Genomic DNA, 24,089 nt, shown 5'->3' on the forward strand with positions numbered 1-24,089 from the left:
GTAATGTTGCTATTTAGGTTTATTCTTTTTAAATAAAAAAATATTGTTGTATGGTTCTCAACACTCAAAGATTAAAAAACGATGAAACAATATATTTATTTGGGTTGAAATAAATTGGAAACGAAAACAAGAAACTTGTTTCTTTTCTTCAAAATTTATATAAAAATTTTCTAAAAAATGGAAACAAGAAACATAGGTATACTTAGATTTCTTACTAAAATTTAAAACGATAAAAAAATAAACAGAATCATTAAGCCATTTTTGGTAACGTCAATGTTTTTTTTATTTTTCTAATGAAAAATAAAATTACATGGCTCCTAATACCCATAGATTAAAAAATCGTGAAATAAGATATTTATTTATATTGGAAAAAATTGAGATCGATAACAAAAAAAAATTATTTTCATTGTTTCCATAATTTCTATACAATGTTGAGAATATTTCTAAAAAAAACGAGAAATAAGAAGTAGAAAATGGATCGTTAAGGGTCCGTTTGATAACGTCCATGTTTATTTGTTATAATAAAAAAGTAGAATTGCAGGACTCAAGACTCATAGATTTAAGAATGATGAAACAAGATACTTATTTATGTTGGTACAAATTAGAAACGGAAACAACAGACAATGAACTTGTTTTTATTATTTCCAATATTTTTATAGAATTTTGATAATATTTATAAAAAAGGACAGATAATAAATATAAATATGTTTAGATTTCGTCAATGTGATAGTAATTGACATATATCTCAAACTGAGTGTGGTCACGAATCCGACTCTATCCTATATATTGTATAAAAAAAAATATTTAGATATCTTAACAAAATTGAAAATGAAAAACAAGCATAAACTTACCATAGACACCAATGTACAAATAAAAAAAAATGCTTTTATCCAATTAAAAAAGGCGTGGAAATGGATTTTGTATGCTATACTTCCGGTCGAGGCTGTCTTTAACGATCGCACATATGACATAACAGAGCATCGAGATAGGAATCGGAACCAACTTTACTCGATCCCCCCACACCACACCTCTTTTCTCTGTAATTTATAATTCTCACCTCATGGCTGCAAAATTCATCGTTCCACATTCAAAGTTGGGCAACGAAAAGGAGTATTTTTAATCTTTTAAATAAAACTGGAAAAGAAAATTCAAAAGTAAATGGACATCTTTTGGTATTAAATATGTTTTTAAAAAATTAATTACAACACTTTCAGAAAATAAATCGTGACAATATAATAAGATTTTGACAAACTTAACCATCCTTATGGCTTTGGCTTAATTTTAGATTCCTTCTCGTGGTTTTAGTTTTCAATTTTCAATTTATATTTAGATAAAAATTTCACTAATAACAACTTAAATTGTGGTAATATTATGGCTTAGTAAAAAATAAGATAAAATTAATAAATTTTATCATGAATAAAAAATGACGATTCATGAAATTTAATATAGAGATCAAATTAATACTACGTAAAAGAACAAACTAAGTTATATATCGTAACTTGTAAGGTTTTATTTTATTTGAAGACAATTTAGTTGGCACAAGAAAACCCCAGCAAAGAGAGGGAAAATCGTAAGTCGAGGAAAAATCAATTTCTTTATTTAGCGCCAAACCTCGCAAATTTTACCTGTTAATTTTGAAGCTGAGCCATTACAGTTAGTTTCGTCGACGTGGGGGATTCGGATTGGTGTACCCTCTCCATCCTCATAAAAAATTCCCATTCCTCCCATTTCTTAGGTTTTCTCCTTCCCTTTTCTCTCCGTTTCTCTATCTCTTTCTTGTTCGTTCGACGGTCGGTAGTTTCTCCCGGATAATTTTTAACTTTCCGATAAGATTACCGACCGTTACTGCTCTTTTTTTCTTTGAATTTCACAAGTTCATCGATCGATTTTCGCCGTTGACCTCCTTTCTCTATTCAGTTTTCGTGCTTCTCGTGGCCACGAGCTCCCGATTTATTTGCAGGCACGATTGGGGTTTAACTCATAAAGTTTTGAATAATCTATATTGAGAATCGACGTTCAGGATTTTGCAGAAAGGAAAGAAAAGAGGAAAAAGAAAAAGGAGACTCGACGTTGAAGAAGAAGCGTTATATTTCAGGTTTTTAGAGTTTCGTTTTATTCTGTTATTTCGATTATGTGCCTCAAAACTAAGAGTTGTTCGTTATAATTTGATTCTTTATTGCTTATTATTATTTATCGGCTATGAGCATCTATGATTTTCTCCCATATTTAATTTTGTACGTGAGATTGAACGAGCTTCCGCTGCAACGCTTTTAAGGTCTTATCGGCGATTGGTCAAACCATCGGCAAGAAATGACTAGTCAAGGTGGTTCTTCTAGAAGAAGTATGTCCTTAACGAACATATCATCTCAGACCAAGAAGAAAATCAATGATAATGGAAGCTCGGATGTGCGGAAGTCTCTTTCAGCCTCCCGTTCATTGTAAATCGCTAATCCAAATCCTATTTTAGTGATGTTCTTATTTATCTTTATTTTGTTATGCCTATGCATTAATCCTAATTGACATGTTATTCATTCGGGTTCTATTGCACGCTTTGGATTTTTCTTCGTAAGTTTCATAGTTGAAAGATGAAAATTGTATGTAGTTGCGTTTTTTCACTCAGACGATCATTTTAAGACTCTTCAAATATTTGCAGGAACCTTCATATCATAACAACCCCTTCCCATATTTTTTGCTGTGTAAAATTGCGAATTTTAGTACTTTATGTCATCAAGAATCTGTCAAGGCAAAATAAAAATTGAAAATCATACAAGAAACTCAAGTATTGATATTTCATCGCTTAATCTTTTCAAGGATTAGTAAATTTACTTTAATGGGAGTACTCTGCTATATCATGTGGTTGTATCATGTATATATTGTGTATTTTTGTTTATAATTTTATCGTGAAACCTTGTAAGGGATTAGATAATGTACTTGAATGGGAGTACTATACTATACTTTCCGTGGATCATGTAACAATTTATAGGATACATGTTGGATGCAGTAACTAAATTGATCTTTTGTAGTCAAGATATATTAACATTGTTTTCCCTTCTCCATTTGCATTTGTAAAAGACAACTCACTGGTGAGCGTACAGTAAAACGACTGCGGCTGTCAAGAGCACTAACAGTTCCTGAAAGTACTACCATCTCCGAGGCTTGTCGTCGAATGGTTGCTCGTAGAGTTGATGCTTTGTTACTAACTGATTCAAACGCTTTACTTTGCGGTATCCTCACAGACAAGGTTTAACATCGGCTTTCCTTTAGCCTTAAGGGTAAATGTCCGTGTGCCACTTTTCAAAAAACTCTTTCTGATATATTCATTATTCCTTTTGATGGAAGGATATAGCAACAAGGGTTATTGCTTCTGGAGTTAATCTTGAAGAAACACCTGTGTCTAAAGTTATGACGAGGAATCCAGTTTTTGTTCTTTCTGACACTCTAGCAGTGGAAGCCCTCCAAAAGATGGTTCAAGGTTTGTAGGGTTCTGAGAAGCACATCCATGTGTTGATCTACCATTCTGTTTAGTAGTGATTCTTGATATACGGGTCTGAGTATCTCTGTCTACAGGAAAATTTAGACACTTACCTGTAGTTGAGAATGGGGAGGTCATTGCATTACTTGATATTGCAAAATGTTTATATGATGCTATTGCTCGAATGGAAAGGGCAGCTGAAAAGGGAAAGGCCATCGCAGCCGCAGTTGAAGGTGTTGAAAAAAGTTGGGGAACCACTGTTTCTGGTCAGTGGACTCTGGACTGTCATCCCAAATGATATTTAATATCTTCCAAAAAACAACTCTAAGTTGTGGTATTGCTGATGGACAGGTCCCAACACATTTATTGAGACACTTCGAGAGCGTATGTTCAGACCATCTCTGTCTACTATTATCCCAGAGAATTTAAAGTAGGTAATACTTTTCTTGCGTGAAAGATATTTAGTTTTTAATTTCATCAACATTGCATTTTTTTATTGATGTTCAATCTTCCAGGATTGTTACAGTTCCACCAACAGAAACAGTTTTTATGGCTACGAAAAAGATGCTTGAGCTTCGAGCGAGTTCTGCAGTTGTGACAGTTGATAATAAGCCACAAGGAATTCTCACGTGAGTACCATGATCATTCTTCTAAACTTAGGATTTTATACTTGCATACAATTTCATGCATCCTGATATTTTATCTTTTCCAGGTCAAAGGATATCTTGATGCGATTAATAGCACAAAATCTTCCACCAGAATCCACACTTGTAGAGAAGGTAATTTCTTTCAGCTTGCATGGACTATGAAGTATGGTGTATCTCCCCCTTCCTTCCTGTTGGTTAGCTGTGTAGGGGTGCTTGTTTGGATTGGGACTGGGGACACAGATAAATTCAGCCAAAATTGCAAGAAAGATGGATATAAGAGAAACAGTACTCTGTATCTTGTAAAGTTTGTTTTAATCTCTTTGAGTATGTAAGATTAGTATTCTTCAGTACTGAATATCAGCCCTCGTTTCATGTTAAAAGGTCATGACTCCAAATCCTGAATGCGCAACAATTGATACACCAATAGTTGATGCGCTGCACACTATGCATGATGGAAAATTCTTGCACCTTCCAGTGGTAGATAGAGGTAACGTTGTGTAATAGGAAATCCTATGAACAAAAAAAGGTTATCATCTGTGAATGTAAGTCTGTCATCTTAACTTCTGATATTGATGGATAATAATTGGTTGCAGATGGAAGTGTTGTCGCTGTAGTTGATGTAATACATATCACCCATGCTGCCGTTGCCACAGTGAGTCCATTAATTTTTGGAATCTTATATGTTTTTAGTACTGTCGACTTCTTACTTCTTGACATTGAAAAAATAACCATAAGAACACGATGATATATAAGATATACTGTGTTCGAGCTATAGCACTTTCAAATGGTTATCAACATTCTACTGGAAGTGTAATGTCCAGATTCTTAATCATGTATTCCATAATAAGATTAGGAATTTGAAATTAATGGTGTTGCCATTTTTGGGAGGGAAAAATGATGATCTACAATTGAACAATATAGTTTTAGTGGTTAAGTTGGTGTGGAGACAATTTCATTTTGATGTTCTTAATCTAGCAATTTTCTATATTATTTAGCAGTAAGAATTGCTCTCGTATATGCAGAAACTGAATGCAGCTCTGCACCTTTGATTCCCCGTTCTTTGGTATTTTGATATATTATTTTTGTTACCCCATTAGTGTTTGTTGTGGTCGTCTCCGCGTTTAAGCTTTTTCAATCAAAAGCATGAGATTCCCCCTAATTTCTTGTGATCTGCACAAGCTCTAGCAAGTAACTTGTATTCTCCTCTTCCAGATTGAAATCCTTGAAGTGTGACTGTGAGGGGCCACATTTTCCACTTCTCTGATTTTTCTGACTTATAACCTCAAGGATTGGTCATAGTGGTAAATGTGGTATAGGCTCTAGGATTTAACTAAGTAGTCAGGGGTTAACCTGTCAGGCTACTACTTGGGGGATTTTTGAAAATCCTACGAGTTCTATAACTATTGAATGTTGTAGACTTGACAGTAATCTCAGTTTCAAACCTTGTGAACATTGATGGGGTGGGGATTTTTAGGGATAACAAACAAAACAATTGTTCTCATTTATTTGGTCAAACCTATGAGCCTCGACAAGGAGAAGAAAAAATTTAAATTAATATAGAATATTGGCCATCCTTTGAAGGACGTATTAAAATTTCTTGGAGCTATATTATGATCTATTATTGTGAAGATTTATTTGGTCTTGGCGTTGCTTCATGGTTAGGTTGGAAATGCATCTGGAGTCAGCAATGAGGCTGCGAGTTCTATGATGCAGAAGTTTTGGGATTCTGCCATGGCCTTATCGCCAAATGAGGATGATGATGAACTGCGTAGGTTGTGCTTCTCAAAATTATTATGCATTTCTATTTTTGCAGTTCAGCTATGTATTTATCTCACAAGCTAGCGTGACATCTCAGTGAAGGTTCATTGAAATTGGCTTCTGAGGAAACGGAAATTGGAAGATCTCTCCCCTTTCCATCATCTGGACTGCAAAGTACTTTCTCTTTTAAACTCGAAGACAGGAAGGGCAGGATGCATCGATTTTCTTGTGGTATTGTTCTACTTTTATCGTTAATCCAATATCAGGAGAGCTGTTGTGCAAGTTATAGATGAGTTTTCATGTCTCTTTTGAGGCATTTGATCATTCATTCCAATAATTACTCCCAAATGTTCAATTAAAGTTACATTATTTGCTATTGCTTTTAGTAATAGCCAATTTTGATTGGCAAGACCTTGGTGGGTGGCTGAATATTTTCGCTGCAGCTATAACGGCTGCGAACAACCTTGTTTTGTTCTTTCGTATCTTTCTAATGAGCCTTTTCATGTTCGTAGTTAATTTCGACTTTGACATGCATTTAAGTTGGTCTGACTGGTTTCTTTGTTGTTCTATCCGAGCGAAGATACTCGGAGTTTAACAGATGTTATAACAGCCATCCTTCAGAGAGTTGGCGATGATATCGACCGCAACAAATTGCCTCACATTTTGGTACGCACCCGGATCAATATTCTTTATTTGGCTTGATAATTTCTAGTTTCTTGACCATAAATTGCAGAACTAATTGATGACCAAATTTTGTAGTATGAAGATGAAGACCGCGATAAAGTTGTTCTAGCATCAGACAGTGATCTTACAGCAGCTGTAGAACACGCAAGGTTGGCTGGATGGAAGGTACCGTATTTGATTATTATTTGTGATCGACAATTTAACCCTCAAAAAGAAATGGTTGAACTCGAGAATTGACGTATTGGTTTTGTGCAGGGTCTGAGATTGCATTTAGAATATCCAGGAATTCGTGGTCGTAAAAGGGGTTCTGGCGCCGAAACTATGGATTATGCTCAAAAAGACGCATGGGCATCGGCATACAGTGCAGTTGCAGCTGGAGCCGCGCTTGTAGCCGGGTTAGGCGTGTTAGCATACTTGAGAAGATCTGGTAATTAATCAATAAAATTCATACACATTCTATTCAATGATTTTGGTCCGAGTAGCCTCCTAAATTTGGGGCCCTGATTGGGGGGATGGGATTGGTTGGAACAGCATCAGTACTTGTGCTTATAATCTATTTTCGTTGAAAAATCATATTGATGAAGAAAAGTTGTTGAAATTTGGGATTGTTGATTGTCTGCATGAAAGTAAATGCTTTAATTTACTCCCGCGAGGATTGATGATACGTGTTACTGTTTCTGAAGGTTCTGCAGCTCCATGAATTCGTGGAGAATCTTGAGTTTATGAATCAACTTTCTACATACCATTCATAATTCTAAAGTCTCAACTGCTTGCTTGATTTTCTCTATGGGGTCGGTGTAGTAGGCAAAACAAAGGAAAAAAGAAAAAAAGGAAAAAAGATGATGGTCGATGTGGCTGAAGAACATCGTACTTTAGTCGGTGCTTGAAGTGAAGGGCCCTCCATTTGATTATATGTTTATTGTCTTGGATAAGAAAAATTTTACCAATTCGTCGCTAACTCTAACCAAGTGTGGGTCAAGGGTCAGTAAGGTATTGTCATAAATTTTATAAAAACTACTGTTTGTACTTGTTAAAAATAACTGTCACGAGGGGAGTGTCGGTCCTGATGATAAATAATGTCGAAGCTAATTTTTTCCCCTTAAAACACAACTTTTGGTATTTGCCTTCATAGTTTTCAGAAAAAAGTAATGGATTTTTCAAGAAGTATTACTGAGAAAGTATTTGAACCACAGATTATTCTATAACTTCTAAAATAGTTGCACTTTTTTTAGATTACTTCAAGAGATGGGTTTTTAGGTGAAAGTTGTGTCAGCTGGGAGAGGTGTCACGGAGTCTTCTGTTCACACGTTTGTGGTTTGGCAAATCCAAAAGCAAAGCCTAAGCTAAGCACCACAGCCTGCGGCATGATATGGTTCACATGCGTAGCACACTTGACTTTTTTAAAGAAAAATACGACAAATTTTGCCCCCAAGTTCAGCCAATTACTACGGCTTCTGATTTATGTAATGTAAAATTAAGGCCAAAAAAAAAAAAAAAACACCAACATTTGTTTGGTAGTTTTGAGTATCCTATACATTAGCGAAGACCAAAAAGAGAGCCAAAACAGCTGAAGCTTAACAAACAGAATTCGTAGATGGGTATTTTGGCATTGGTAGATCTTGTAAATGAACGAATCCTAAGATGTCCAATAAAACCACCACTTCATTTTTGGCAGTGGAGTGTGTGTGATACATAATGGAAGGGAGGGGAGCTTTGGTTTGAGAGTGATGGGCACAAGTGAGAAAGTGGAATTTATTGTTGTGATTTGCTGAAATAAAAAGAAGGCTAATGGAAAAAAGTTAACCTAAAACAAAAGTTAGTCAAGTTGGGAGTGTGAGTGGGAAGAATAACGATGTGAAATGAAAAAGCAGGAAAAAGACACAAAGTTAAATCTCCACTCATTTAGCTTTTGATTCCCCTTTCCTCCCTGATTTAGAGATATTTTAAGCTACAGGTATTTCAAGATTAAATTGATTTAGTTCAGAGATACCGATTTTTAGGAAAAGCAATTGAATTTATACAATTTCAAGAAATTCAAATAAGATTGATAGAATAAACTTAATTGGTTAATTATCTACCCTACCTTTATTATATTAAAAAAAAATCATGATATAGTTCAAAGCGTTAGTGAATATCAAATCTACAAATTTAAATATTCTACCTCTGAAGAAGTAGACGTCATTTAACATTGCGCTACTCTTATAATCACAATTTACTATGTAAGACTAATTTGAGTGATTATTTGGATTAAATTACTTGACAAATTTTCAACATTGAAAAATATTGGAAGAAGTTAAAAAAACGAGTTTGATTAAGTATTTGCTATCAACAATAATTGCTAAATTTTCAAACACTTCGACAGCCAGAATTTTGTCAAATTAAAAATCCCACAAATGTACAGCCGCAGATTATTGCTTCCAAATTTCAATCCAAACACAGTCCGTGAACACCTTGACTGATCTCCACTCACACTGTTTTATTTCAAACACCACATAAATATCCCATGCAAACCGGTGTAGAATCAATAAATAATGACAGAAAAAAAAATTGGACATAATTCAACTCATTAAAACACCAAAATCTCTCATAAATATTACTAATATGAGTATAAATATTAATTTCTGGTCTAAAATGTAAGAGCTAAAAAATGCAAGATCAAATTTTCATCTCCACATTTGTCATATTCAAATAAAATAATATCTCGTACAAGTTAAAAGCTTCACTGAACGTTGACCATATGATGTTTATGATGACGTACTTGGAGATTCATTTGGTAACGAACAATTAATCCCCATAAAAACTGTAACTGCTAATGCGATAGAGAAGGATAGAATCACTGAATCAGTAACAATTTAACATAAACAATGGCTGAGACACATTTTCAATTTTTTCGCTTTACCTTTTTTATTAATTGATTCTTTACTTCAAACTTCTGCGTATAAAACAAAACCCCACTCACCACTCTAAGCTACTCTCTCTCTCTCTCTCTCATGACCAGAAGATTTTGTTTATTTAAAGTCCCACTGAGAGAATCAGTGGCATTTGTCTGCAACATTCTCATCCACAGCCCAATTTCTCCATTTTTAAGTGTTCTTTTGGATTCTCACTCTCAGGGTGGCTTTGTGGAGGGTTATCTTCTGGTTCTATCTTCGTTGCCTGCGATTTCTGGTTCGTTAAGAGATTAGGCCTCTGCTCTCTCCGCAGCGACAATGAGAGGACGGAGAAACAAACCGCCATTTCATTTGCCATTCATTTTCTTGTTCTTGTTTTTCCTCACTCTCTCATGGGTTCCCCAACGGATTTGCCAGCAACCAATCAAAACCGTCGTGGTTTTGGTGATGGAGAATCGTTCCTTCGATCACATGATTGGATGGATGAAGAAATCCATCAACCCCCAAATCAATGGCGTCACTGGAGACGAATGCAACCCGGTTTCAACCAATAACTCGAACCCGGGAACCATTTGCTTCTCCGATGATGCCGAGTTCGTAGATCCAGATCCGGGCCACTCCTTTGAAGACGTGTTGCAGCAGGTATTTGGCTCTAATTCCATTCCCTCCATGTCTGGCTTTGTGGAACAGGCGCTTTCAATGTCCCCAAATCTCTCAGAAACTGTCATGAAAGGCTTCAAACCAGAAGCTGTGCCCATTTATGGAGCTCTGGTTCGCGAATTCGCTGTATTTGATAGGTGGTTCTCTTCAATTCCTGGCCCAACTCAACCCAACAGGCTCTTTGTTTATTCTGCAACCTCTCATGGCTCAACAAGCCATGTGAAGAAGCAATTAGCTCTCGGTTATCCCCAGAAAACCATATTTGATTCACTTCACGAGAATGGTCACGACTTTGGGATTTACTTCCAGAACATACCCACTACCCTGTTTTACAGAAACTTGAGGAAATTGAAGTACATTTTCAAGTTCCATCAGTACGATTTGAAGTTCAAGAAGGATGCTAGAAATGGGAAGCTCCCCAGTTTAAGTGTGATTGAGCCGCGGTATTTCGATCTAGTGGGGTTTCCTGCAAATGATGATCATCCATCCCATGATGTCGCAAATGGCCAAAAACTGGTGAAAGAGGTTTACGAGACTCTGAGGGCTAGCCCACAATGGAATGAGACCCTTCTCATAATCACTTACGATGAGCACGGTGGATTCTTTGACCATGTCAAGACTCCTTTTGTCAATGTCCCTAATCCTGATGGAAACACAGGCCCTGCTCCCTATTTCTTCAAGTTCGATCGGCTCGGCGTCCGCGTGCCTACGATTATGGTCTCGCCCTGGATTAAGAAAGGGACTGGTAAGCCAAGTTCTTCTACTTCTCACCACTTACTCTTAGAACATCTCTCAAACTTGGCAACATTCTCACAAATGGCCTAATTTTTACATGGCCGGTGCTTTTACTCCTTGCATGGTTTACTGCACGCAGATCCCAGGCTGGCCATTTGGGAAGCCACCGGTGGCTCCATTTGGTCGAGGAGTTGGTTGGATTTGGGATCCACTCCAGTTGGAAGTGGGGATGAAGATATAGGAATAGGAACTTGATTAGCATCATCTTCACTTCCATGTCTCTCGGCGTTTAAAAGCAGTGGGGTCCTACTCTTATTTAATTTCCCCTCCATAGATTGATGCTTGATTTTGAGTGTTTTGTATCTACCTGCATCTTAGAACGAATTTAGCACGCACATAAGAATACGGCGACAATTGTTCCAAGTCAAATCCAGAGTTGATCGTTTGACTGTTTCTTCTTATGGGGTGTGTTTATTGCTCTAAACCTCTGTTCATTTTGCAGTAATAAGCAGTCCCAATGGACCTACGCCAAACTCCGAGTTTGAGCATTCCTCAATCCCTGCTACCATAAAGAAAATATTCAACCTCTCCTCCAACTTCCTGACTCACAGAGATGCATGGGCTGGGACATTTGAGCATATTGTAGGGCAATTAACCTCGCCAAGAACCGATTGCCCAGGTATCAACCTGCCCCGAGTGTAACACATCAACATTTTCCTAGATCATTTACTGTCAATAGACTTAATCTTCAGTTGAGTTATAAGCTTCCTGAAATCATACTTTGTTGATTTCTCAACCATGTATTGCAGTAACCTTGCCAGACGTGACACCGCTGAGGAAAACAGAGGCAAATGAAAACAGTGGACTATCTGAGTTTCAGAGTGAGGTGGTTCAGTTGGCTGCTGTGCTGAATGGTGACCATTTCCTGAGTACATTCCCAAATGAAATAAGCAAGAAGATGAGCGTTAAAGAAGCACATGACTACACTAGAGGGGCTGTTGCCAGGTTCATCAGAGCAAGCAAAGAGGCCATCAAGTTGGGTGCAGATGAATCTGCCATTGTGGACATGAGATCTTCCCTTACTACAAGATCCTCAATGCACAACTAAATTTATTCTTCTTTTGGTATAAAACCTACACAGCAACATAGATTCTTATTCCTTACTAGCTACATTTTAGAGATGAGAGCAAGTGTAAGTGTAACTATATCTCATAAGCTTAAGCTATATGGTGATTTTGTGTGCATTCAAATGTTTCGTGTCTAAAAGGTTTTTGTAGATCACTTCTAAGAAAAACTCAGGCAATCAGTAGTGCTTTCATTGAAATAGTAACTGATTTTCTTAAATATGGATTCTTGTGCTTCAAGCTGTCCATTTGAATTTCTACACAGGATTGTTCATTTTCAACTCCAATACTGTAGCACCTAAATAAAAAAGATCAGACCTTTTATTCCTGGTGCTTCATTATCAGAGACCAACTCTATATTAACAATTTTGTGAAAATGGCAAAGGTACAGTTCCCAGTTTCATTGGAGAGATATAAAGACACGTTCTAATAACAGCTCATCTTTTCAAGAAACAGAGCATCACAATCTAGCTCGATTAGTCAGGAGACTCAAGGTTAAATCATGTATGTTCAAACTTCAAACTGAACAAGGACTTTGCCATGTAGATATATCAGCAACAAGATCTCGTAGTTGATCTATCAGAAGCTTGAGATGCAAGTTCTTATTGACAAGTTCCTGCAAAGAGACCACAGATACACGGATCCTTATAAGAAAGCAGTTGAAGGAAGAATAAAATATCGCTCGAGGACCTTACCAAAGAATAAAAATGAGACGAATGAAGAAGTATATTATCTACAAAATATCGTTAGTTTTAATATTTGATTTTCAATATTGTCTATTTAGTTTCAAAATCTTTGTTTAAATTAAGACGGTGATACAACAACACAAAAAGAACTCTTGTTTCTCAAATCTTTAAAATTTTCACAGTTTCATCAATATTTGTAGACACTTCAGAAAATCTTATTACAGATACATCGATAAATAGCTATGCATCATGCGTTGAAAGTAGAAAGTAGACTACAAAGTTTCCAAAAAGTAAATAATTTCCAGAAGTATTAGTTCCTTCACGAAATCTTAGCCTAAAAATTTTAACTGGTGCAATTCAGTGAAAGGAAGTATTCGGACACATCCTGAAAGCCTTAAGAAAAAATAAACTATTGACTAGAATTTACAAGCGGAAGACAGAATGAAATACCTTTCTAAGATTACAGAGGTGTTGTTCCAACTTATCAATTTCAGATTGGTCTGCTGGGGATGCATGACCACTCGTACCCGATTCATATGCTTTTGCCTATCAAAAAAACACGAGAGACTGCTTAAAATCGCTTAATCAGCAGTGGTGAACACCAAGTCAATCCAGTGAGCAATATATCAAATTCGTAGTACATGGAGTTGGTCCACGTATCAATCGGCAGTTATGAAAATGAATACCAGCTCGAGAGTAGTATGTGCAAATTGTAGCAAGAAATACTTATTAACATAAAAAAAAATTTATGCATTCGTCTGAAATTGAATATGAAAAGTTCATGTGTTCTCAGCAAAGCATTTTGTACTGTGGGGAAACTCAATATCTCTGAATCGGTCTCGAGTTTTCCAAATAACAACCAAATGAAAAATGAGAAACATTGGCCAATGAACTTAGACGGAGAGTTGAAAGATCAGTCTGATAATTTACATTCTGAGAGCTGGGAATTGCAGCAAGAATAGCACGAAGTGCAAGAACTGAATTATTGTAGCGAACACGGGCCTCCTCAAGGGCTCCCCCACTACCGGTGCCTCCGCCACTGCTGGTGTCAGCGTGATGGTTAGTGCTTTCAGAACTCGCGTCGCCGTTTACAACTCCATTTGTGGAATGCGGAGATGGACCATTTGGGCTTGCAATTGATAAAGCAGAAGTAGCCGTTGAAGAAGTGGTGGACCATAACGTGGGATTGCAGAGCTCATCATTCATGGAGTAGAGGATCTGGAAAGCGGATTCTATCGTTTCCTCTAGATGCTTGATGCCCTCAATTGCAAGCTCTTGTGTAGTCTGGGGAAGTGCCAAAATACTAGTGGGTTTATCTTCCATCGCGTGTTTCGAAAGAAAGATGCTTCTGCTGCTACTGAAATCGAGATTCCCCTCAATTCAGAAAGAGAGCGTTCGAAATCCGCTTGGATCAAGGGAAAGAAACTTCGCTCCTAAAATCCCAATTCCAACCAGATTTGTGACGTTCACGAGGAAACCCTAACCCTTCTTTGTAAATTGTAATCAATAAAGCATAAAGAAATGTTTAAATATAAATTTTGTTAAAAAAAATACAAAACCATCGTCGACAGCAGGGTTCGAACCTGCGCGGGCGAAGCCCAACAGATTTCAAGTCTGTCTCCTTAACCACTCGGACATATCGACCTGTTGATAATAATTATTATTGTGTGTTTATTTTAACAAAAGAAAAGAGCGCTGTCGTTTGTCCCATTTTTTATTTAATTTGCTTAATCTTTTTATGCAGTTTGTTCGTTAATTTAATTCAAATAATAGTAAATACTTATTAAAATCGAAATATAAAGCTTTAAAAAAATTTAGATTTTTAAAACTTAATTAAAAAAAACTTTAAAATTTTCAAAATTTAACAACAATTTTTAACTAAAAGAAAAAAGGGGGAAAAGTATTAAAATGGTAAATTTCGTTTTTTTTTTTAATTTTAAAATGACATAGGCACCGTTATTCTAGCGGCCGATCAGGGCTTTGTTCCCAAACTATCAGAGTTTACGCGCGAAAGATGAGAAGTCGAGAGAGTGTAGAGGAGAGTGATCTGTAATTGCTTAAGATGACGACCGTGTTCTTCATTGGTTTGTGAGGTTTGGGTTGCAACTGCAGTTTATTTTTAGTCTTACTCTTTGAAACACTTTAAAGATAAGGTAAAGGATCCTTGAAATTCTTGGAACCATCTTTCTCAAAACTTGTTTTTAGATCATAAAATTAAAGTTCAGTAAGCCCAAGATACAGTTATCTTTTCCAAGTGCACACGGATCACAGGATTATCTGTTTATTTTGCTCACAAAATTAACTGTACTCATCTCTATCTGTGCCCTGATATTCTTTGGTCCTTGTCTGAGTATTTTCTTTACCATTGTAAGTAGATACTGTTTGATCCAGTTTGCTACTCTTTATGACTCAAAATTCTTCGATATTCAGAACCCTAAGCATCATTAGTATCCATGTTTTCAGTCGGTCCATCGATGTTTTCTAATGCTAATCTTCATTGTAAGCCATTGCGAGATCATGGGTAAGTTCTCATTTGATGGTTCAAGCTTCTTATCATCCACAGATTTTGCCTCGTCCTAGCAACTTTATGACAAGAATCCTCCTGCTTCAAGATTTGGTTGATGTAAATGAGACTCGTAAAAATCTTATCAATAGTTCTAATGTTCTTATTTTGCTTCAAATCCTATTTTTGTAGTGTTCCCGCAACCAATACCTCTGACAGAGAAGAGTCTTCCTCCAAAGCTGCAAAATCAAGATGAAGAAGATTTAAGTTTGAATTAAACACAAATAAAGGTCTTCATAGTGAGATTGAAGATGAATTTGAATATGCCTCCAGAAGGTGATTTACTTCCACTACCCAAAATGCATAAACAAATTGCACGATTACAAGCAAACTTGCTTCAGGCAGCCACCAAAGGAGCCGTGAGGATTAAGCAAAGAAAAGGCACACATAGAGGAGTGACTTCTAGGAATATCTACAACCATAACGCAAGAGCAATCTCAAGTGAGCCTTCAAGTTCAGGGACATAAAGCAAGTAAAATGCCTCTTCAGGAATATGGTTTACTTAAATATGAGGGATTGAAATTCAAGCAACTAAAATCTGGCCACAAGTCTTGGAACAAAGAGCACTCTGGCTGAATTTATACACAAAAGCTGTACCTCACATCAGATTTAAAGGCCATGGAATCCTTGGAAGATACGGGCCCTCTTCCTCTAAATCTTATCGAAGAAAGATTCAAAATCAGGGAACAGCTTCTCTGTCTTGCAGCCAAGGAAGAATCTTTCCAGCCCCAAAAGTTCAAAGTGAAATGGCTTGGAGAAGGAGACGAAAATACAAGATTTTACCACAGAGTGCTTTGCCTCCAAGAAAAGGTAATCCTTTCTAGAGAGGGCCAAAGTTTACTTACAGACAATGACATTGGGGCTGAATTCATAGATTTCTATCAGAAGCTTTATATAAAAGAGTGGATCAGAGGTTTATTCCAAAAAATCTCCATTGGAACCAAATTCCCATCGATCTCAACCATGAATTGGAGAAAGATTTTACTGAAGTAGAAGTTTACAGAGCAGTAATGAACTCGGGTGCCAGCAAAACCCCTAGGCCATCTGGTTTTACAGTAGAATTTTTCAAAAAAATCATTGAACATCATCAAAGTTGATATTATGGTGATATTATAAGTTCTTTTTAAAATGGGATCATAAACGCTAGCCTCATCGAAGCCTATATATGTCTTATTCCCAAGAAAAAGGACGCAAAATCAGTTCATGACTACAGACCATCAGCTTGATTCCGCCTATAAAATTCTTGAAAGAGTTTTATCAGAGGATTGAAAGTGGCCTTGCCATATGCTATATCAGATTATCAATCTGTCTTTGTGGAAGGAAGACAAATACTAGATTTGTCTCTTATGGAGTGCCATCCGAAAACAAATGTACCTTAGTGAAGGAGAGAGCTCTTTGTAAAATTGGGAGGGGTGACAAAATTAGCTTCTGTAATGCTTTGTGGGCAATGGACTCTCCCTTAGCAAAGGCCTTTCCCAAAATTTTTGCCTTGGCCTCGAACAAAAATATTTGGGTCTGCCAAGCTTGGTCCAATGCGACAAGTTCGTGGACTGGGATTACCTCTGATGAGCGCTCCAAGAGGAGGAAATAGTTGAATGGAGCACCCTTGGTCACTTATTACATAATTTTTCCCCTGTTTCATCGTCAGACAAATGGACTTGGCCATTTGACCCAACAAAGCAGTTCACAGTTAGCTCCATATTTAAGGAAATTCTGAAAGGGCCCAGTCTTCATGAATCTGCATTCTACGACATTATCTGGAGGGATAACTATCCAAGGAAAATTGATATTTGCTGCTGGGAGCTTACCCAAAAAGCTGTAAACAGCCATGATGTTATCCAGAAAAGGCTTCCTAATTTCTCCATCTCTTCTAGCTCCTGTATCGTGTGTAGAAAGGCAGAAGAAACACAGTGGCATCTCTTTATCTCGTGTGATTTTGCTAACAGATTCTGGTGCTTCCTTTTATCCTCTTTTGATTGGCAATAACCCATGCACAATGACATCAGTAGTATGCTTTAACATTTTATGGGAGGGCACCCATTCAAAGACAACAAAGAAGTTCTTTGGAATTACCTCATCAAGGCTTTTCTGTGGAATCTTTGGAAGGAAAGAAACGACAGAATCTTCAATGACAATTTCCAGCCTTACAACTGATTTTTGGATGGAGTTTTGTTTTTGGCTCTTAGCTGGTGCAAATGCTTTGTATCTTCCTTCTCTTCTTATAGATTAAATGACCCTTCGATGAAATGGTGGACTTTTTTGTAACCTTTCTTGGGGTTTCCCCTCTCTTTTGTAGGTTTCATATCATCAATAAAATATTCTGTTTCTCATAAATATATTTATATACGAGGGATTGATATGTTACTGAATCATTGCTGAGTCCTGACAGTCAACTGTTTGATATTATTTTATTGTCTATGAAACTGTTTAATATCATAGCATATGAAAGCTATAACAGATGTTATATTCCATTACAAGGAATGAGTTCTTGAACAGATGTTATTTACCATTATGAGGAATGAGATCTTGATTCTTTTGTTCTCTAATTGAAGATAGACCATTTCAAGTTTCTGATTTACTACCTTTTCAAATTGATGAAGCTGGTAAAAACTAATGCTTCCAAGTCGAGATTTTTCCACGCTTGAAACCGTCATTTTGACGAGACGAAGATTCAAAAAAGTCACCTCATTACTATTTTTACTTGAAATCTTTGGTCGGTTTTAAGATGCATGTACACATTTCATTGTGAGAGTCAGTCTTCTCTTTGATGGCAATGTAACATATATACAGACAATATCTCTTCCATATGCTGTTATATGTGGCCATATCACTGAATGCCTGCTGTGGCATTAATCCTAACAAGGCTAGTTTTCTGTACCCTTAACTTGGCATTTCCAAAGCTGCCCAATCCTCTTGCATAGGAACTGTACAATGTCTCTGAAAAGTTAACAGAAGATACTGAGCTCTGCATTCAAACTATGGCCTGGCACCCAAATTTCAACTTGTAAAGCACATCTCAGAGCACCAACAGAAAAGCAAGGAAAAGAAAGTTGCTAAATTTGATCATTGTTTACGTACAAAGCCATTCAAAATTTGAATATTTCATAAAAATAGTGTATCCAGTTATAAAGAATTGAATTCAGACCCTGTATTAAAGTAATTTATTTATTTTCGAATAGCAAACTTAATACGATAACAACAAGAAATGCTAGTGGTTATACTATAAATACAATTTGGCCGTATAAATTATCAATATCGACTAGACATTATATTTCATTAGAAATTTGTTGAAGGTGGTGGCATTTATTTGGAAATAAAATAAAAACTCAGTTTAATTTTTAACAGAATTTGTCTATATTTATGCAAGTAGCATGAAATGTTGCAACCCCAATAACCAGAGTTAAAGAAAAAATAACCGTAGTTAGGGTTTTAACCGCATGTGAAAAAATAGTTAGGTCACTTTTATTTGCAAAATATTTAGAAGTCTTGGAAACTCAGCTGCTATATATGTGCCAATTGCCATGCAAATACCCAATTTTCTGCAGGCTGAGGAAATATTTTCACTAGGTACCATCTGAATTTGGGATTTATTTTTCCTATTTTTCCTCGTTTGAAGCTGGGTGGCAAAGAGGTTTCATCAAGAAAATTGTTATCCAGATTCTTCAATGGCTTTTGGCGAGTCACGTCTCAGAAAAGCGATTTGCTGTACGTTATAAACTTTCCTTCCATATCTTGCATTGTGCCATTTGAGGAATATGATCCGTTGCCATTGTTGTTAGGTTGCGCTTCAATAGAATGGACAATGTAGGGTTTTGTCTGGGTTAGTGAAAATTGGTATATATGACTTTATGCTACCGTAACGAACTGCCCAACTTTTCTTTGATGGAGTTGAGACGATTGATTTTATTTTATAATTTCCTTTCTCGGGAAGTGGGGGCGGTTCGAATTCGAAGAGGGTATTTGTTATCCTTCCCAATTTCGTTCTCTATAACGCTCTCTCTGTTGTTCAGTATGTCGTCGAAGTATATGAGATTGAAACTATGTATCTAATAAGATCATGATATGTTTCTTCCTCGTAAGATGAGAATCAGGGTGATCATTGAACCAGCTGCCTTTCAAAAGATTTGGGGGTTCATGTTTCAATGTTCAGTGGATGATCAAACTCTAAAATACTGCAGCATGCTTCTTGTGGTACATTCTGATGAAGAATATAGGTTCCACGATAGTTATGTTTTCCCTGTGTTTTGCTGTTAAATATGTTTTTATTTTGAAGTTTGTTATTTTATCCTTGAGTTTTCTCCCTGTGCATTTCACGTTGGATCTGATTGATTGTCATAGATCTGTGATGCCTGAGAAAATGGAATTGATGGATTAGGTTTAACATTCCTTGGTATTTTTACATTTATAACTCTTGTGTGCGATTGTTTACTGCTTCATATCTATTACCGGTTGACAACTTCCACGTTTTTGGCATGAATTTTGTGTCACTGCTTTTGTCTATTTAAGTAATTTTCTTAACAAACATTTATTCTTTTTCTGCTGTAGGGCTCTAATTTTTGGTGATTTCTTGATGGTCTGTCCGAGAATATTGGTGAATTTACATTGGAGACAGATCCCATTGAGATCATTGTGCTTGCACTTCCAAAAAGGTAGAAGGATAGTAAAGTTATTGTCATTAGCAGAGTTTCCATAGAGGGGATGGATTGCAATAAGGATGATGCCTTTAAGGCCAAGCTGGTTGCTGAGAAAAAGTTCGCAGAGATGGACATTGCCGCTGCAAGTAAATTTGCTTTGAAGGCCCATAAATTGTATCCTAGTCTTGATGGTCTTCCCCAATTTATGGCAACTCTTAATGTTTACCTGTCTGCTGAGAAAAGAATTGATGGGTGCATTGATTGGTACAGGGTCCTTGGCGTGGATCCATTGGCTGATGAAGAAACCATTAGGAAACATTATAGAAAACTAGCACTCATTCTTCATCCTGACAAAAACAAATCAATAGGTGCAGATGGGGCTTTTAAAATTGTATCTGAAGCTTGGAGCTTGTTGTCTGACAAAATGAAAAGGGCAGCATTTGACCAAAAACGGAACATAAGAGGTATGTATATGAAGTCTACTGAAATAAGGTCATCAGTTCCAATTGTTCGGAACGGTTTCCATAATCTTTCCCCCAATAATAATTTGAATAGATGGCATTGGAGAAGTGACGATGAAGTCCTTTCCGCTCCGACTCCTCATCCAGTGAAACCCACGTTTTGGACAATCTGTCATTCATGCAATGTGCATTTTGAGTATCTCAGAACTTATCTTAATCACAATCTTATTTGTCCCAACTGCCGCATATCCTTTTTGGCTGTTGAAAACCCACCCCCACCTTTCAATGTGAATCCGTCAGCCTCCCCATGGACTTTCAAAATGCAGCAACAGGCTTCCAGCGCATGTAACCATATCAAGAAGTCATTAAATGGGGAGAAGACACAGATTTCTGCTAGAGGTGACGCAGTGGGATATAGTAGTATTGAATCTCTGCGTAAATCTTTTCAGTTTGGTACATCATTTAAATTGGGAGCGACTGAAAGTATGCAAGCATCAGACTCTTCAGCAGCTAAAGCTTTTAGTTTCTTCAAGGCAGCAACTTCAAAGATGAAAATTGGGCAGAATGATGACTTATCGGCTGCTATGAAAGAAGATAATGCTCCCAATAAGATGGATGCTGGTTTTGCCTCAACATCCTTCAATGACAGTGTCTGTTCTGTACACAAAGGAGATAGACCAAAGAAAAAAAGACGCATAACTGGACATAAAATGCAGTGTAGTAATATCAGAGCCTTTTTGAAACCAGCGGAAATGGAAAACACAGGGATTATGAAGGAGAGTAGTGGGTCTCAAAAGTATAGATTTGAAGGAAGAAGGATGAGCATCACTGGAAAATTTGGATCTGCTAGTACAAAGGAGCTTTCCCAGCTAGAATTGCGAAAAATGTTGATGGGGAAGGCTAGGAATGAGATCCGCAAGAAGCTCAGTGAATGGGAAGCAGCTGCATCATCAACCATTTTGCAAAGGATGAAGACTTCTAGCAAGGATCTCGTAGAGGAGAAAGAAGGGAAAAGAGTTGTTCTAAATGGTATGAATTCCAGTAAATATTTTGATACTGCGTGTAGTACAGATGAATTGCAAACCAAACATCCTTTACCTCCAAGTTCTGGTGGGGATCCAGATGGCAAAGATTCTGAACCTTTTTCCATGAGCGTTACTGATCCAGATTTTCATGATTTTGACAAGGATCGTGCGGAAAAATCATTTGGTAGTAATCAGGTTTGGGCTGTTTACGATGATGATGACGGTATGCCCCGATATTATGCCATGGTTCATAAAGTTATATCATTGAAACCATTCAAAATGCGCATCAGTTGGCTTAATTCTAAAAGTAACATTGAACTAGCCCCATTGAACTGGATTGGTTGTGGATTTCCTAAGACAAGTGGTGATTTCTGGATCGGAAAGCATGAAGTTAATGGCTTTCTTAATTCGTTCTCACACAAGGTTAAACAGATAAAAGGCAAGAGAGGAGCCATTAGAATCTTTCCTAGTAAGGGAGATGTGTGGGCTCTATATAGGAACTGGTCTCCTAATTGGAACGAGCTTACCCCGGATGATGTCATTCACAAATATGACATGGTGGAAGTTCTTGAAGATTACAATGAAGAGAGAGGCGTTACTGTTATTCCATTAGTTAAAGTTGTTGGTTTCAAGACTGTGTTTCAGCAGCACCCAAATCCATCAAAGATCAGGAATATTCCGAGAGAGGAAATGTTTCGATTTTCTCACCAGGTTCCTTCATGCTTGCTTACAGGTCTTGAAGGTCAAAATGCTCCTGCTGGTTGCTGGGAGCTTGATCCTGCAGCAACACCTTTGGAACTTCTACAAGTTGCCAAGGAAACTGAAATGGAACTGGAAGAAGTCGTTCAGAACCTTGAACAAGCTAAGGACGGAAATCCATGTGAGGATATAAAAACTTATAAAGAAGCAGAAGATCTTGCTGAGAATGTAGCAACAACTATTGAAGCAAACTGTCATAAGGTTCAGGATAGACTAAAAGTGGAAGAAGATTTGATAATGCATAATGGAAAGAAGACGACAGTTCAAAAGATGATTGTGTATAGGCGGAAGCGGTTCCGGGGCAAATTGCTAATTAGTGCCGAGTTATCAGCACATTAGACAACGTTTGAGAAATTGTTCTCAGATGAACATACGATAGACATGAGGATGGCTGCAACCATACACAGTACAGATTCTAAGCATCAATCCAGCCTAATCGTAATTTTGATTTTTTTTGTTCACTTTTTCGTCTTCTCAGCCGTGAGAGATGAATTGGTGATACATGTGGAGAAGTATTTCTTTTGTCTAGTTTTTTACTCGCTCTACATTTATTTGGGCTACAATTTTGTCTAGTTTATGATGCCCTCAATACTAATATCAATTTTCTGGTAGGTTGGATAGTGTTGGAAAAGGCAGTTTCCTTGGATTGATATGCTGTAAGACACTGTAGCTCCAGATTGATAGGCTAATTTTACTCTTTGCTCAAAGAGATGTAATTACTTTTACTTGTACATTCCAAGAGCCATTATCTCCCAGTTACTACAATCACTCTATTTAATGATAAATTCTACTTGGACAAATCTCAGCTGTTGCTCTATGGTTTTGGTACTAGGATTACATATCTGGGTGATTCATGTTCTTGATTTTTTTTACAAATTATCTCTTGTTCTTTTTCATGCTTGCCTGCCTGTCTATAATAAAGAATGAATCAGAGTCAAATGATCCGGAAAGAAAAAGAATCATATATTTTGATTATGGAAAGTTGTTTACAGCTCCATTTTGATGGTTGGTTTTCATATTTGTTTTTTATGATTAGGAATATATTATCCGTTTGACGAGATTTAAATAGATTTCATAATGTTACATGATTTCATTAGAAAGAATCCAAATCTGATATCTGTTGAAAGAAGGCTATATCTGAAGCACTTCCTTCTCCCTACTACTAACTTATGGAAGGCACATTCTTATTCTCTTGGTTTCTTGTTTTATTAATGCTGCAGGGAAATGGAGGGCACATATTGTAAGCTTCTGTGGTCTGCTTTCTAAAGAATCAACGACTCGGTACCCACTTTGACTGAATTTTGATATATTGAAACCTTTTCTTTTCAATGATAATTTAGTTTTAGTTTTTTATTTCCCAAAATTATGCTTGTTCCTTGTTCATTTCTTTGATTTTTTTTTTAAAAAAAATAGAAAATCAAATTTTAGAAGATATGTTACGTTTGTTGCATATCTAGAAAGCAGATTACAAAACCAAAAAAGTTTTATTTATTAAATGTAGTGGATATTTTATTGCGTTTGGTTTGTATGCTATTGAAAATTTGAAAGACAGGAGACGAAAGGAAAGGAAAAGTGGGCATGTGGTTAAAGAAAAAAGGCCTTGTCTGCCGCAATGCAATGCCGAACAACTTTAGGTTATTGGCCAAGTGGGACAGCTTGAGATTGTTGGACCCCTTTTTTTTGTTCCAACAGAAACTTCTTCAGCTTTGGGGGCTGCAGATTTTTTGTTCTTTTGAAACTGTTTATGTTAGAAGTACCTTTTTTTTCTTTTCAAAATATATTGACTAACTTTAAAGGAAAATAAAATTATTGTTTTGGAATAAAACTTCTAGAAGTACATCAGCTGTTCTTAACCCACAGGTTTAATAAATTGAAATATGAATATGGAAAGAAGAGTTTTAGAAGGATAATATGGTATTGTGCTTCAAAATCCTAAGGTTATGCTAAAACGGTAATTTGTGTATTCAAATCTTAAAGAGTATGCCTCTGT

The 24,089-nt window shown here is 36.7% G+C and overlaps 4 protein-coding genes, 1 long non-coding RNA gene and 1 other non-coding gene across 8 annotated transcripts; 4 read left to right on the forward strand and 2 right to left on the reverse strand.

Moving 5' to 3' along the window:
- Nucleotides 1-1,645: 1,645 nt before the first annotated feature.
- LOC111007207 (CBS / octicosapeptide/Phox/Bemp1 (PB1) domains-containing protein) lies at nt 1,646-7,225 on the forward strand. Of its 2 annotated transcripts, none has more exons than XM_022279485.2 (15): nt 1,646-2,095; nt 2,244-2,438; nt 3,073-3,241; nt 3,340-3,472; nt 3,568-3,738; nt 3,824-3,902; nt 3,988-4,101; nt 4,185-4,251; nt 4,501-4,606; nt 4,713-4,771; nt 5,782-5,891; nt 5,975-6,108; nt 6,458-6,543; nt 6,637-6,726; nt 6,817-7,225. In XM_022279485.2, exons 2-15 carry the CDS (start codon nt 2,311-2,313, stop codon nt 6,994-6,996), a joined length of 1,626 nt encoding a protein of 541 aa, XP_022135177.1. In that variant the 5' UTR covers nt 1,646-2,095; nt 2,244-2,310; the 3' UTR covers nt 6,997-7,225. The 2 variants fall into 2 exon arrangements, with proteins under 2 accessions (XP_022135177.1, XP_022135176.1); XM_022279484.2 differs by having other exon boundaries at nt 1,647-2,095; nt 2,276-2,438.
- A 2,269-nt stretch (nt 7,226-9,494) lies between these two features.
- On the forward strand, nt 9,495-12,097 carry NPC6 (non-specific phospholipase C6). Its single transcript, XM_022279234.2, has 3 exons — nt 9,495-10,857; nt 11,350-11,526; nt 11,657-12,097. Exons 1-3 carry the CDS (start codon nt 9,771-9,773, stop codon nt 11,953-11,955), a joined length of 1,563 nt encoding a protein of 520 aa, XP_022134926.1. The 5' UTR covers nt 9,495-9,770; the 3' UTR covers nt 11,956-12,097.
- Nucleotides 12,098-12,160: 63 nt separating this feature from the next.
- LOC111007061 (mediator of RNA polymerase II transcription subunit) lies at nt 12,161-14,166 on the reverse strand. The gene is made up of 3 exons (XM_022279235.2): nt 13,588-14,166; nt 13,108-13,203; nt 12,161-12,587 (listed from the first exon to the last, which is right to left on the reverse strand). The coding sequence occupies exons 1-3, from the start codon at nt 13,978-13,980 to the stop codon at nt 12,489-12,491; spliced, it is 588 nt and encodes a 195-aa protein (XP_022134927.1). The 5' UTR covers nt 13,981-14,166; the 3' UTR covers nt 12,161-12,488.
- Nucleotides 14,167-14,219: 53 nt separating this feature from the next.
- Nucleotides 14,220-14,301, reverse strand: TRNAS-UGA (transfer RNA serine (anticodon UGA)). The gene has a single exon. It is a non-coding gene; the product is annotated as a tRNA-Ser (tRNA).
- Nucleotides 14,302-14,610: 309 nt separating this feature from the next.
- Nucleotides 14,611-17,584, forward strand: LOC111006823 (uncharacterized). Its single transcript, XR_015791249.1, has 2 exons — nt 14,611-15,178; nt 15,353-17,584. It is a non-coding gene; the product is annotated as an uncharacterized LOC111006823 (long non-coding RNA).
- A 1,140-nt stretch (nt 17,585-18,724) lies between these two features.
- Nucleotides 18,725-22,899, forward strand: LOC111007011 (uncharacterized). 2 transcript variants are annotated; one of them, XM_022279144.2, is made up of 2 exons: nt 18,725-18,925; nt 19,766-22,899. In XM_022279144.2, the coding sequence occupies exon 2, from the start codon at nt 19,919-19,921 to the stop codon at nt 22,436-22,438; it is 2,520 nt and encodes an 839-aa protein (XP_022134836.1). In that variant the 5' UTR covers nt 18,725-18,925; nt 19,766-19,918; the 3' UTR covers nt 22,439-22,899. The 2 variants fall into 2 exon arrangements, with proteins under 2 accessions (XP_022134836.1, XP_022134837.1); XM_022279145.2 differs by lacking the exon at nt 18,725-18,925 and adding an exon at nt 18,973-19,411.
- The last annotated feature ends 1,190 nt before the right edge of the window (nt 22,900-24,089 follow it).

This window comes from Momordica charantia, assembly GCF_013281855.1.
Source record: "Momordica charantia cultivar OHB3-1 chromosome 6 unlocalized genomic scaffold, Mcharantia_2.0 BLBB01000006.1, whole genome shotgun sequence".
Classification (NCBI taxonomy): domain Eukaryota; kingdom Viridiplantae; phylum Streptophyta; class Magnoliopsida; order Cucurbitales; family Cucurbitaceae; genus Momordica; species Momordica charantia.

What these genes read in the sequence shown, in the direction of transcription:
- LOC111007207 (XM_022279485.2), top strand. Translation starts at nt 2,311, where the DNA reads ATGACTAGTCAAGGTGGTTCTTCTAGAAGAAGTATGTCCTTAACGAAC. An exon ending in AAGCCACAAGGAATTCTCAC is followed by an intron (nt 4,102 to 4,184) that starts GTGAGTACCATG and finishes TATCTTTTCCAG; the next exon opens with GTCAAAGGATATCTTGATGC. An exon ending in CAAGGTTGGCTGGATGGAAG is followed by an intron (nt 6,727 to 6,816) that starts GTACCGTATTTG and finishes GGTTTTGTGCAG; the next exon opens with GGTCTGAGATTGCATTTAGA.
- LOC111007011 (XM_022279144.2), top strand. Translation starts at nt 19,919, where the DNA reads ATGGATTGCAATAAGGATGATGCCTTTAAGGCCAAGCTGGTTGCTGAG.
- LOC111007061 (XM_022279235.2), bottom strand. Translation starts at nt 13,980, where the DNA reads ATGGAAGATAAACCCACTAGTATTTTGGCACTTCCCCAGACTACACAA. An exon ending in CAATTCCCAGCTCTCAGAAT is followed by an intron (nt 13,204 to 13,587) that starts GTAAATTATCAG and finishes TTTTTTTGATAG; the next exon opens with GCAAAAGCATATGAATCGGG. An exon ending in ACCTCTGTAATCTTAGAAAG is followed by an intron (nt 12,588 to 13,107) that starts GTATTTCATTCT and finishes GTCTCTTTGCAG; the next exon opens with GAACTTGTCAATAAGAACTT.
- NPC6 (XM_022279234.2), top strand. Translation starts at nt 9,771, where the DNA reads ATGAGAGGACGGAGAAACAAACCGCCATTTCATTTGCCATTCATTTTC. An exon ending in CTGGATTAAGAAAGGGACTG is followed by an intron (nt 10,858 to 11,349) that starts GTAAGCCAAGTT and finishes TTCATTTTGCAG; the next exon opens with TAATAAGCAGTCCCAATGGA. An exon ending in GCCAAGAACCGATTGCCCAG is followed by an intron (nt 11,527 to 11,656) that starts GTATCAACCTGC and finishes CATGTATTGCAG; the next exon opens with TAACCTTGCCAGACGTGACA.